At 43.1% G+C, this 14,772-nt stretch overlaps 1 protein-coding gene across 1 annotated transcript in view; it reads right to left on the bottom strand.

Annotated features, from left to right (window-relative positions):
• The window catches only part of TMC1 (transmembrane channel like 1), a 150,281-nt gene that overhangs the window by 47,657 nt on the left and 87,852 nt on the right, over positions 1–14,772 (bottom strand). The window contains exons 7-8 of the mRNA XM_047096066.1: positions 14,434–14,540; positions 11,193–11,291 (exon numbers count right to left, since the gene is read on the bottom strand). Coding sequence (XP_046952022.1) covers positions 11,193–11,291; positions 14,434–14,540 — 206 coding nt within the window. The remainder of the gene's footprint in view (positions 1–11,192; positions 11,292–14,433; positions 14,541–14,772) is intronic.

The raw sequence follows: 14,772 nt of genomic DNA, 5'->3' as shown, positions 1-14,772 counted from the left end.
ATTTATACTTTCGTGTTAAAGCAAGTTGCAAGTATGGGGGTGCCTGTGTGGCTCAGTTGGTTGAGCATCCGACTCTTGGTTTCAGCTCAGGTCATGATCTCATGGTTTCGTGGGTTCGAGCCCCACGTTGGGCTCCATGCTGAGAGTGCCAAGCCGGCTTGGGATTCCCTCTCTCTCTCTCTCTCTCCCCCTGTGCCTCCCATGCTTGTGCTCTCTCTCAAAAATAAATACATAAATAAACATTTCAAAAAAGTTGCAAGCATGGCATCACTTGATTATCTGATAAAGTGGACAGAAGCAAGGAGAATGCTAACAACACCCAAAACAAGACAAAACACTAATTTCACAAGGATGGCGGCCAGCCCGGCACCTAGGTGAGATCCGGCCCATGACCTCGCTCTTTCTCTCTACCCAGACTCACCAAGCTTCTGCCTCATGCTCTGCTTGCCACTGAGTTTCCTTTCTTTTTGCTACAACCCTGATGTAGAGAGACGAAATTGACACTCCAGCGCTCTTAGCTAGGGCGCATGTAGATTACGAAGAGGAAATTGGGCTGAGCCTTAGCAGAACTTCTAGTTTTCAGTATTTGGAATTAACTACCTGTCCCAGGACTGTAGTCCATGAACTCGGGTCCTCAAAAGGCCAGGAAGCAGACAGTTGATTTTAGTGCCTGTTCATGTATCAGTGCCTTGTGCCTCTGCCTCCTTCCCAGACAGCTGACTTTACCGGTACCCCGAGTCCCTTTCTGGCTTATGAATACCATGCTGTCCCTGTCCAGGCTCCCTCTTCTTCTTTTATTGTCCCTTCAAGAAATGGGCATTTTCATGAGTTAAGTACCCTGAATAGGCATTTAAGGAAAGACACGCTTATTAAACATCTACCACGTGCCGGGCATTGCGCTAGCACTTTACACACATGACCTCATTTATTTTTTCACACCAGCCTGCTAGTTAGACATTAATCCCACTTTCTGACATATGACAATTAAGAGGCTCAGAGAGGTTGTCTAATGTCTCTCAGTAGTAAGTAGCAGGATTCAAACTCAAATCTGTCAAAATCCCATGATGGAGTTCTTTTCATGATTCTACACTGCATTAAAAAAAATTTTTTTTAATGTTTATTTTTGAGGGAGCAACAGAGACAGCGTGAGCAGAGAGGGAAGATAGAGAGAGGGAGATACAGAATTCAAAGTAGGGTCCAGGCTCCGAGCTGTCTGCACATAGCCTGACACGGGGCTCAAACCCATGAACCGCAAGATCATAACCTGACCCGGTTAAGCCGGACTCTTAACCGACTGAGCCACCCAGGTGCCCCTGCATTTTAAGCTTTGCTGGCTTCCATAAAGAGCATTCCCATTTGTCTTTTCTGTGTCATTGTCCACAACTGACACTAATATTGGGAATTCTAGACATTGTGCCCAGTGCCCAATACACAGCTTATCTCACTTGGATATCCCACAGACACCTTGGACTCAAAAGTTCCCCCAAACTGGCGTCTTCCTCCTATCCCAGGTAATGTCACCACCAGTTCATCTGTTAACTCAGTCAGAAACTTGGATGTTTCCATTATCTTCCCACTTTACCCATAAGTCACATGCAGTGACTAGCAAAGTCCTGTAGTTTCAGCTTCATGACCCTATGTGATACGGATGCCGTCTCCATACATCACTGCCATTCACAGGCCGCTCCACCTCCATCTTACGCCAAGTCCAACCCAGTCCATCCTACATTCACAAGGAACCTTTCTTTTATTAAAAAAATTTTTTTATGTTTTTATTTATTTTTGAGACAGAGAAAGACAGAGCACGAGCAGGGGAGGGGCAGAGAGAGAGGGAGACACAGAATCTGAAGCAGGCTCCAGGCTCTGAGCGGTCAGCACAGAGCCTGACGTGGGGCTCGAACTCACACACCGCGAGATCATGACCTGAGCCGAAGTCAGACGCTCAACCGACTGAGCCACCCAGGTGCCCCTCACAAGGAATCTTCTAAAGGGTAACTGACCACATTTCCATCCTATTTCAAAATTCTTTGTGTTCTCCACCACCTACAGAATCAAGTCTGACTCCTTCGCCTAATGACACTGTCCTCCTTGATTAGATCCCTTTTTTGTATGACGCGCTCGTCTTTAAGTATGCTACTCTTACTCCCTGAATACCAGCTTTGCTGAATCGCTCCTTGGTATTGAGTGCAGAGCACTATTTACTGCCTCCATGCCATTGTGCACGTGGGCTCCTCGCTTGGAATGCTGTTCCCACTTATCCTCCCCATTTCAGAGCCTAGTTCATTCCTATTATTTCTTTAAAACCTGTTTAAACTACCTCTGTAAAGCTTTTACTGACCTCTAGACCAGAGCAACTTGTTATGGGGAAAATGGTCATTTCCTCCAGGTGCACAGAGCTTTGCTAGATGAAATACTTGCCAGGGCCCCCACCCCCTCTACTCACTTTGTCCCAGGGGAGGTGTTGTCACTTCCCCAATCGATACTTTTGGAATGAATTAGCTGTACTTGCTTAGCCCAAATATAACTTTATTCCAGTAGGAAATAAGCTTTCCCCGGGTAAGATGGATTTGGAGTCCCATATTAGCAAGACCATTTGGCTAAGAGTCCCAGATTAGCCCTCCAACTTGGTCCCTATTAGTAATGAATGTGAAATTTTGGTGCCCATCTGCCTCCCCTCTCAGACAAATCATTCAGAACTCGGAGGAAAAATAGAGTTATTGCTTTCTGGGGCTTCGCAAGTCTCCAGTAAACTGAACTCCAGTGAAATGTAACACAGAATCCTCCCTCCATTATGCCTCCCTGTGCCTAGGACATGTGTCTGTTGGCTTGAGGTTGTCTCAGTGTATGACAATTGTTTGCACATCCAATTAAACCAAAAGATCCCCGTGGGCAGGGAAAATATATTAGTTATCTATGTATTTCCAGCATCTCACATTCAACTTATGTTTGTGGAATGACCGATTGAATAGAAAAATTGCTTCCGGTGGTCATTAACAGTCCTCAGTGAGATGAAGCTGTTTCAAATTATCATCTAAACTACCTTTTTCCGTTTTTCTTCTCTCAACTACCCATTTTAATAAAATAGAGTCAATCATTCAAGACAGTAGCATGATGATAACAATGAATCAAAACACCAAGAAAGTGTCTGAGAGACACTCACATTGGCAAAACTCCTTAATTTTCTCTACTAATTGTCTAAAACTCTTGTAAAATAAGAAATTCTCAGTGCTATAAAATGAGCTTCTACATATATTTTCATCCCAAATGAGAAAAATGGTCTTTTGTTTCACAAGATGGAGATTAAAAGCATTATATTATGGGGTTTTGTTGTTCAGTTGACTTCCAGTCTTCTAAATCTGCCTACTAATTCTTTCAAGAAATGAAAAATGAAGCATCATAAATTCATATATGAAGAGAGATATGTCTGATTGTATACACACAGCCTATAGTGGGAATTACCTTACTATTATCTATTTTTTAAGCTTATTTATTTATTTTGGGGGGAGGGGAAGGGCAGAAAGAGAGGAAGAGAGAGAGAGAGAGAGAGAGAGAGAGAGAGAGAGAATCCCAAGCAGGGTGAGTGCTGTCAGCACAGAGCCCAATGCAGGGCCTGAACTCACAAACCAGGAGATCATAACTTGAGCCAAAATCAGGAGTCTGATGCTTAACTGACTGAGCCACCCAGACACCTCACTATTATCTATTTTAAAAGAAGTTATGAACAAATGAAAATACAAAAATAAAAGTAGAGAAAATAAGAAACTACTTGAAAAAAAAACGAAGTTTAGAAAATTTCAATCCTATATGAGCAGCATATATTTTATTTCAAACATTTAAGATCAGTGGATGTAGGGGCGCTTGGATGGCTCAGCCCAGCTCTTGATTTCGGCTCAGGTCATGATCTCATGGTTTGTGAATTCAGGCCCACATTGGGCTCTCTGCTGACAGTGCAGAGCCTGCTTGGGATTCTCTGTCTGTCTCTCTCTTTGCCCCTCCAAACTCTCTCTCTCTCTCTCTCTCAAAACTAAATAAATAAACTTAAGAACTGAACAAAACAAAATCAATGAATGTAATTAATTTCAAGTACAATTCATAAGCGAATAATATTTATTGGAGATACATGATGCTGGAACATAGGATGGAGTTTTTACTGAATTGTTTTCAAATGTGACTTTAAGTAATCTATTTTCACAGCAGACATATCAGACTCAAAATGTGATGCCATTCGGTTGTGTTATGGAATATAATTTAATGGATTGTGAAGTTCTAATCTGGCTCAATGGCTCAGCCTTTAATCTATTAGGTTGACAGCCAATATTCAGAGGTCAACAAATTCCTACCAGGCAAACTGAGCTCTTGCAAACAATCTTAGTCTCTCACTTACTGATATTTATCGACACATGATATGCTCACATATCGTTAGACTCTTTTTGGTCTCCTCATATTCAATTTCCTCCACCCTGATCTGTTCACCTTTTTAAGTTCCAAGATAATGCCACTACTCATCCACCACTCCCTAAAACTACTTTCAACTGCTCTGAGAAAAACACAGTATCCTGACCTAGATTCTAAAGAGTTCCACACATCTTGATACCCCTTCTATCTCTGTAAGGCCAACCCCCCCACCCCGACACCCTTTCACAGTCTAGTTTCACTAACCTCCAGTCAGTCTCTTGAGTGAGGCAATCATCTCCCACCATAGGTCCTTTGACTTGCTGTCCTCATTTTCTAGAATGCCTCTCCGCTCTCTCAAACTGGGAGCTCGTACTGACTCTTCAGAGCCCAATTCAAGGGTATCTTTCTCAGAAAAATTCTGCCATCCTCTACTTCCCTCTCTTAGGCTGTGAACTAGGCCAGGATCCCTGCTTCATGTTCACTTAATACTGTTTACCTTTCTTACTTGGCACAGTTGCAATTACATTTATTTTTGTGATTACCTCACTACTTGACTAGACTTTAAGTTTCCAAGGGCAGAGACCTTGTTGGGTTTTGCTCACCTTTGCTTAGCACCTGGCACATTATCTGGCATCTGGCAAATACTAAATAAATGTTCACTAAATTAATGAAAAGAAGACTTGTTCTGGGACCACATCCAAAGAGCAGATGCTATTTTCATGTTGTAAGTATGACATCAGGATCATAAGCATCCCAAATTTTTGCAAAAAGAAAGGTCAGCTTTGCTTTGGCCAGGTGCAACTTGAGATGTTGAAAACTGGAAGTTGTTGTTGAATTAAAAAAAAAACACTGATAGAAGTGAAGACCCGAAGGAATCAGTTTTCCAAGTCTACACAACAAAAGGATCCTAAGAAAGCCAAAAGCAGACCCTGGGATCTCTTCTACCGCAAGCTATAAATGTGTATCAAGAAGTCCAGGAGTAGCAGATTAAGAGGCCTATGAAGCAAGAGAAACTATGAGTGAGAGCAGAATTTGACATGGCTTTTCTGTTAATGGAACCTAATGAACCTATTGAGAGGGACCTGGGCTGGACACTGAGGAAATGAAGCAAATATGGCGGCCAGGGATGGACAACCTTTGGATGCTGCCAACCCTGGCATCCCTTGGCTAAGCTGCACCCACCCTGTTCAGTGAAGTCTTCTAAGGAGTCTCACTATGGATACAGAGGAGAGGATCCTGGCCCCTTCCATTCTTAGGATTTCCACTGCAGGGGAGAACTATCCTCTGTCTTGATGAGCATGGTAATCTACAAACCTAGTTTTGTCCCAAGAGGCTTAGCAGTCTGTCTCGGGGTCCTACTTTTGCCCTCAGTGAGGGCACTAGGTGTTTATCATCTAGGGGTCTGGTCTTTGCTGAGCCAGCTCTGGGTGAGGCTGAGACAAGGGCTGAAGCAAAGAGGTTATATTGGTGTACTTGAAGCTTGTTGCAACTAAGTAAGAGCAGCAGGAGAAACAACAACAACACTTCTGACCTAAAGTAGAGGAACCAAGTCACACGTTCAAGCCCACAGACCCCGACAGCAGCCATGCAGGTGTGCTACTCAGAGAGCCTTCGGGAGATGGCCTCCAGATGCCACCACTTTGAATCAACCAGAATGGAACATCGTGTGCTCGTCCTGAGACTACATCCTCCATGGTGGCCCCCAGCACATGACCGAGAATAGTGAGAAATAGTAGAGCCAGTGATATGGGGTTCCTCCAATGGACAGACTTTGCTTGGAGATTCACCATTAGCCTCGTCAAGACTTTTTTCCCAGAGCTGTACTGCAATCTTGAGATTCTTCCTACTCAGTGTCCCCTCCCTCTCTCCCTTCTCAGGAGTCAGGCTGGCTTTGCCATCTGGACACTTTCCCCACCTACTCATGCTTCCTCTCTCCTTTCTTGTTTGTAGGTATTCCCACCCTGCCCCCAGGTATCTCCTGCATCTAATATTGTTTTTGTGTGTGTTTCTTGGGAAGCCAAAAATGACTTGCTCCTTCAAAAGGGCTCCCTAAAAAAAACCTTGTGCACTGTTCGTGGGAATGTAACTTGGTGCAGCCACTATGGAAACCAGTATGGAGGTTCCTCAAGAAATTAAAAATAGAAATGCCATATGATCCAGTAATCCACTGCTTGGGATTTATCTGAAGAAAATGAAAATGCTAACTTGAAAAGACAAAAGACACCTGCACCCCCATGTCACCGCAGCATTATTTACAATAGCCAAGACACGGAAACAACCTGTGTGTCTGTCAATGGAGGAATGGATAAAGAAGATGTGGTGTGTATATATACAGACATATACGTGCTGGCATATATTATTCAGCCATAAAAATGAGGAAATCTTGCCATCTGCAACAACATGGATAGACGTTGGGCATTATGCTAGGTGAAATACATCAGATGGAAAAAGACAAAGAACATCGAATCTCACTTGTATGTGGAATCTTAAACAAAAACACAAGCTCATAGACACAGAGAATAAACCAGTGGTTGCCCGCGGCAAGAGTCGGGGATGGGAACGATGGGCGAAGGAAGTGACAATGTACAGATTTCCAGTTATAAAACAAACAAGTCGTGGGGGGTGCAACGTACAACTCGCAGACCGTAGTTTGTAGTACTGCATTTCATATTTGAAAGTTGCTAAGACAGTGAGTCTTAAAGGTTCTCATCTCAAAAAATAAAAAATAATTCTGTAGCTATGTATGTTGCCAGATGTGAACCAGTCTTACTGTGGTGATCATTTCACAATGTCTCCAAATATTGAATCGTTATGCTGTACACCTGAAACCAAGGTAATGTTGTATGTCAATTATACCTCAATAAAAAAGGGGGCACTCTCTGAAAATAAAGACGTATTTGAACTACTAAAACATCCCTTAAAAAAAGATGAGTTATTCCATATGTATATCGCAAAAATATCTCTTGTAAATGTGGTCAGTACCATAAGACATGAAGGAACTTAAGAGAACTGAGGGGAGATGCCGTCGCTCTGGAAGATTATTATTTAAAAAAAAAAAAACCGGCGCCTGGGTGGCGCAGTCGGTTAAGCGTCCGACTTCAGCCAGGTCACGATCTCGCGGTCCGGGGTTCGAGCCCCGCGTCAGGCTCTGGGCTGATGGCTCAGAGCCTGGAGCCTGTTTCCGATTCTGTGTCTCCCTCTCTCTCTGCCCCTCCCCCGTTCATGCTCTGTCTCTCTCTGTCCCAAAAATAAATAAACGTTGAAAAAAAAAAAAAATTAAAAAAAAAAAAAAACCTGTTGATACTCATAAAATAAGGAGTGGACCTGCTGTTTGAGAACATTCAGAATATCTGTGACAGTTTCCTTTGAGGACAGACTTCAAGGGTGAGATGTGGCACAGGTGGGCAGGGCAGAAGGAGTCGGCTTGGGGTGCGTTAGAAGTAAACTGACGATTTGACATTAAAGTCAGCCACATTTTACTTTGAATTTCAGCACCTCCTCTAATTACCTTTGTCGTCTTTGGCAAACTGACCGACCTCTCCGAGTCCCAATTCCCTCAACTATAAAAAGATTATTGATCTTCATCCTGAAGGGTTGTCACGAAGATGAAACTTAATGTAGGTGCCTGCTTAACACATACAGGTGCTAAATGTCCTCTCTAGGGCCCCTTTTAGAGCCTCGCCCCACCAACAGCTACGACGACCAGCTGAAAAGGGGGACGCAAAGTTGACTCGCGTTTATCCGCACGCAAGGTACAAGACGTTCACAAGCTGGAGAACTGAGTGCCTTTCCCTTTATCCACAACTCAAATGATCTCACCCTCTGATATCATTCTTGTGTCTCCGAGTATTTTGACAACAAAGACGTCCTCTTCTTCTTGACCTAAACTCATTCTTCCAATTCTGTTGCTTCAAATCATATCATTTCTGCTGATTTGATCCATAACACGCATATTAGACAATCTCCCTATTTCTTACTATTTTAAGAAAATATATTTCCCTCTAGGTTGGTAAGACCCGCCACTAGGTACTCAATACAAGGCTCGAAAATATGGTGCTTTGTAAAGCACGGCTTTGAAAAGCTGTCAGACTGGCCGACCTTTGCAAATACCAAATGGCATTTGTCTCCTATTAAAGTGAATGTGGATGAGTTATGACATGTGTTTACAAATGACAGAGCACTGAGCTCCAGGGAGATACTTCGGTGGGGAGGGTCCGGAGGGAAGTTCCAAGGTTCCAACCTGAAACTCCACTGCCCCACCTCCACCCCACTTCCCATCCTATAAGCTCCTCTACCACAAGAGGTCATGCTTGCATCTCTGTCCCAGCATTCTATCAATCTTTTTCTGTTTCTCTTCACCTGCATCTATATGGAATTGTTTAGCTAAGCGGTCACACTAAGCTTCTTAGATGCGACAAACCCATGGCTTAATCAGACCGTTCGGGCATTTGTTAACTCTGCCTTAGTCCTGAAACACGTCTTTTTTCCTCCTTGCGTCTCTGGGCTCTTTGGAAGTGCAGAATTCTGAGTTTTCAGGGAATCTCAAGGATATTTCGTTGATGGTTTCCTTCATGGTGCCATGATAGATGGAATACTGTGCTGTCCAGGAAGATCATCTTATAATACAGAGAGGGCACCTCTATTGTTCAGAGGACCAAGTAAAGAATTCGGGCAAGAGTAAATATTGAACCTACTATTCTACTTAAGAAGCTAATTTGGGAATTATGTATTTATTATGAAAAGTGAAAATGGGATCCAACTGTTTCAACTCCTCCCCAGTGAGATAGCTATGGCACTGAAAGGAGTCGATCTGTGTTCTAGAAACAGTAAGTGAGAATGCTGTTGGAAATCAATGCAGGAAAATTAGTTTTTTGGAACCACTCAATAGCTATAAGACCCTGAGTAGGCTTCTATAACTCAAAGTTCCCCTAACTTTATAATGTGAAACATGGGACTGAAGAGGTCTAAAAGCACTTGTATCTCTAAAAATCTCTTATGTGGGGAGTGCCTGGGTGGCTCATTCGGTTAAGGGGGTCCAACTTCAGCTCAGGTCATGATCCCACGGTTCGTGAGTGTAAGCCCCACATGGGCTCTCTGCTGTCATCATGGAGCCCACTTCAGATCCTCTTTCTCCCTCTCTCTCTGCCCCTCCCCTGCCCTCTCTCTTTCTCAAACATAAATAAACACTAAACAAAGTAAGAAAAATTTTAAATCCCTTATTTTATGATACATGCCAAATAATTGAGTGGTTACCATACGCAGAAAAATTAAGAAAAGCTGCAAATGAATAAAGAAGTAAAATCTAACTCAGACGCCATATCCTTCATAAATCCTAGACCTTCCCAAGCAAAACTAGCAATCACTTCCTTGGGGCCCCCCCGTTGTCTTTTTCTTTTTTCCATTTTGCTAACTTAACACACAACATGTGGTATACTAGTTGACCAACTATCTTCTACTATCGTGAGTACCCTGAGGCCAAGAAGCATGTCACATTTATCTTTGTAAAACCAGTGCATGTTTATATTCCAAAAATGAGCACTGAATTGAAAATGAAAAGTCCAACTGACAAGGATGATCGGAGATTCCAAATGCCACAAAGTTGGGCCTCCCGATGCTTATAAGCCTTATGCTTATTTCTGGTGCTTACTCAGAGACTGGGAACCTTTCTTAAAGTTTACATTTTCTGGTAATGCTCACGTAATTAATTTCTATGGTTCCAGGGCTCTACAGATCATCCCTCTACTTGGGGTTGTCAGTCAAGAAGATTCACGAAGACTTTATTGGTTGGGTATCATATTAAGGGCTTCAAAGAAGGTGTAATAGATAGGATCCCCTCTTTAGGAAGTTCATAATTTAGGGAGTTTGAGGACAGAATTCAAAATATCTGTGAAATATACCTATCAGCACTATGAACATGAAGAGTGTTCATCGTTTTTCTCTCCTTCTTTGATTCCCCAGGTTACATAAAAGCTTGCCCTCATTTGCCACTGTCCAAAAATTCCTTGAATTATCAATTCCCCAATCTCCACCTTGCTACTTTGTTATCTTCTACACTTCCAACCATCTCCAATCTGGTCACTATTTAGAAAAGAAATGTGTGAAATTTAATAATTGCCACAGACTTGACTCAAACTCTTGACATGATTTTTTCAATGGGTAAAAGTGAATCTCTGCCGTAACAATAATCCTCACCCAGGGCAGCTGAAAGAGTGAAACTTATTCCCATACTATAGTGGAGTCATGCTCATACAGGTACCACAATCGTGTGGTACTCATTTTAGTATTATTTATCAGTTAATATTTAGTACTGTTCAGTATTTACTATTTAGCTGTGTCTGGAATTGACTATTGAATAATACTAAATAGAATCCTATGAGATTTTTCAAAAAGCACATTTGCAAATTCTTCCTTTGTTCTTTTCCAAAGCCAGAGATAAAGATATTTGTTTCAAGTCTTTGAACTCTGAGCTCACCTTCATTCAGTCATCTATATTCCCATTTAATCATATTATCATATTATTAAACCTATTCTTTTTTTTCTTTCTCTCCCTTCCTTCTTTCCTTTCATTCCTCCCACCCCCCTCCCTCCCTTTCCTCCTTTCTCTTTTTCCCCCTTCCTTCCTTCCATCCTTCCTTCCTTCCTTCCTTCCTTCCTTCCTTCCTTTATTATTTTTTTTAATAAGGGGCAGGGACATATCTCTTAAGACCTTCGTCTACCCCAGAAGAGGAGGCCATGGGGCTTCAGAGAGTAAGGACAAATCCATCCTCCTACCAACACAGCTATGTGGAGACACTTACGTTGAAGTCGTACAACACACCGAAGTTTGCCGCAGATGCCTCTTCAGCTCTGGGAACTGTTTTCCTAGGTAAACTGCCATATGGCAAACCCCAGAGGTACTGTATAGAGAAGCAAAGAAAGCAGTTAATAATTGGAAACAAAGTCTGAGCCACACATGTGATCACAAATGGTTTTGTTTAAAAGCACTTCTGAAACTTTTTCATGGAGGCTCTGTGGGTCTCCACGTGGGGTCCCATTTCCTGGGAATTGACTACTAAATCCAGAGTTAAGAACAAAGGGAGTGCTAGGAACCCTTCCTTCTAAGTTCAGTGGACCACCAGCAGTCGGGCCAACCACAATGCCCAGAAGGCTTGCTGAGAAGCCCTACAACCCACCACCACCTCCAAACTGGTCTCCTTTAGGGGAGGTCTGGAGAGGAGAAAAGAGGCCTTTGGGGGAACTATAGTGTTCAAACAAACCATACTACCCACATCTTCATGTGGGGCTGCTTCTTAGGGTTGGGGGTGGTGGGAGATTCTCTCCTTCATGTTAAGAAAGAGAAGACTCGAGGGAATCACCTATACAATTTGAGAGGGTCAAATGGGAGGAAAGATGGGTACTCTGATTATATTTGCTTTACCACTAATTCAGGTTTGCTCCCCTGATCTTATGCTACCAGATTCAAAGAGGAATTTTTAGGGGCCGAGCCAGCCAGCAAGGGGACAAGCATAGGGTCCTGGCAGATTTCTTGGTGAGAACTGGTAAAAGCACCCCGCTAGCGCCGGCACAAGGCTTGCCAAGCAGATCCTGCTTCTTACGGGATATGAAAATTTCTTCCCTGGGGCTGGGGGTGGAGGATGAATGTGACTGCACGCCTGAGTGTGCAGCTTTATGGAAGTCAGCCCCTACTCCTACCCTCCACATAGGCTGCACAGCTTCCATGGAAGCTTCTTGGCTTCCTAGGACTGAACAGAGCAGAAGGTGGGTCCTACCCTGTCTCACTCCAAAGTTGAGGGCCACAGAGAACAAAGGAGATTAAGGTCTCAGGCTTGGCCCTTTGGGCGAGAGGGCATTTGAATCAAAGGAAGGCTGAATGAGTCTGTGGGCTGGAGGCTGCTGAAAAATGGAGCCTCACTGCCAGGAGGGGACCAGTCTTGGCCTCTGGCGGTTCTGTAAAGCTAGCACATGAGGTTTCTATCCTCTTTTGTTCTTTTGCTGGAGCTGGTAACCAATGCCCAGAAAACAGGATGCCCCTCACAGCATCTAACACAAACCTATAAGAAAGCATCCAAAGACAATATGCTTCTTAGTTCTAGGAATACATCCAATCAAACGCGTATTAACTCCCTCCACTATACACCAGGCATTCTGTAATTTCATATAGTTGGAACAAATCAGCCACAACCTTTCATTTCCACGGAGGCTGTGTGCTGTAGGGGAAAGAGGAAGTGCCGTTGATAAAACTCCACGTATGCCCCGAGTCTGACACTAAGGAGTGTCATAATAGCCAGTGATGGAGTTTCAAGTTTCCTTAGAGACATGAGCAGAAATAAAGCTGGGGTTAATCTGAAATAGATGAAATACATACATTCTGCTCTATCGTCTGAAAGTTTTCATTTGAGAAATGGACTCGCCAGACTTCTGATCTATGTCTACTGACTTCTAAGAGCCACATAGCCGTAGAATGCTCCGAATTATCTCAGGGATTATAAAAGTAGTGGATTGGGAGGCAAAATCTTGGGACAAAAAATAGAATCATGATCCCAGTCCCGGAACGACTTGAAAAAAAAACCCTCACTCTCAGATATCGGTTAAACCCAATAAGCAACCCATGACTCTGTTTCCACATTTTTTTTTTTAATTTTTTTTTTTCAACGTTTTTTATTTATTTTTGGGACAGAGAGAGACAGAGCATGAACGGGGGAGGGGCAGAGAGAGGGAGACACAGAATCGGAAACAGGCTCCAGGCTCCGAGCCATCAGCCCAGAGCCTGACGCGGGGCTCGAACTCACGGACCGTGAGATCGTGACCTGGCTGAAGTCGGACGCTTAACCGACTGCGCCACCCAGGCGCCCCCTCTGTTTCCACATTTTTAAAGGGGAAAGAAAATGCTTCTGTAGTCTACTTCGTACATTTGTTGTGAGGCTCAGCAAGTAAAAGAAATGAAAGTGTTTTGCACTATTAAAAGCAAAATTCTTCATGCATGTAAAGCACTATTGGGATTGTTATGCCCATGGGGAGGCTCAATGCAGAAGCTGGCCCTGATTTAAAACCATGGGGATTCGAGACCAGTGCTCTAACCTAACAATCTGAGGGTTGATTGGGGGTGGGAGGGAGGGCAGGGTGGGTGATGGGTATTGAGGAGGGTACCTGTTGGGATGAGCACTGGGTGTTGTATGGAAACCAATATGAGAATAAATTTCATATTAAAAAAACACATGGAAATAAAAAATCACTCAAAATGCTTAGTTTTGGCTGTCGGCAATACTGTTCTGAACAAGTTGGCTTTGAAATAATGGCACCTAAAAGACCCTCTGTAGCCCGAATAAAGCCTAAACTGACTTCTGTGTGATAAGTAAGCATCCAAAGATCAGAGCCATCTAACCTCTTATGACTAAAGACTCCAACCTCAGTCTTGTTTGTTGGCCTTAGCTGATTGACTCTTTTCCCCGCATCAGCTCAGGGCTTTGCCTCCTTCTTCACTCTGGACCCACTATCTGCTTTACTCTCCTCTCTGACTTTGATCCTAAAAGACCCCACCCCACTGTGTATGTGTGCGTGCGTGTGTGTGTCTGGGTTATCTTACTTTACATGTGGAAAAAACCTGCTCATGTTGTGTTTCTTCAAATAGAAAAGACAGATGCATTAAGGAGTATTTCTTTCCAAGCAAACTTGGCAAAATAAATAAATACAATTCACAAGGTGTCAAAGCTTTCCTTTTGAGCAATTAACATTTGAGCACAGGGACCACCTTGGGAATCTGATAGAAGCCATGAACCCTTCCATATAAAAATGTACATTTAAACAGACACACCACATTTTATATATGATTTCAGGAAGCTCATGTACCCTTTGGAGCAATGAGTAGGATCTTCGGCCCACGGGCACCATTTTGAAGATTAACCTTGTTACCTGGGCTACGGCTTTCAGAGTGGATACGGCCAGTTAATCATTCTATTTTTCAGAAGAGGAAAGAAATTTTCTAGGACAGGAGAAACTTGTTCCAGCTATTTTTTTGTAACCCGAAAGTCAGAATCTTACCTCTGGCAACATGATGAGGCTGAATGTCAAGATAAAGAGAACCATATTTACTCCATACATCCATCTCAAGAAGAGGAAGTATGAGGCCACCGATGAGCCAAACTGACCTACCAAAAAGAAAAGTTAAAAGATTGAGAGACAGGTCAGAATCAAAAGGAAACAAAAGCCACTGTCTTGGTGCTTTCCATAAGAGATCTGCTCCTGGCGACACTTGGGTTCTTTTCACGTGGATATCATATCGACAGTGTCTGGCGTCCTCCTGTTTCTGTCCTGGAAGAGGGAAAGTTAATGGCGATGGAAGTGCCCTCTATTGTGTAGTTGCCGTTATGTAGAATGACT

The sequence above is a fragment of the Lynx rufus genome, unplaced genomic scaffold, assembly GCF_022079265.1.
Source record: "Lynx rufus isolate CCGP_SWC_20201006 ecotype Redwood Valley unplaced genomic scaffold, mLynRuf1.p SCAF_10, whole genome shotgun sequence".
Lineage (NCBI taxonomy): Eukaryota > Metazoa > Chordata > Mammalia > Carnivora > Felidae > Lynx > Lynx rufus.
This window is presented reverse-complemented; position numbering and strand designations above follow the sequence as displayed.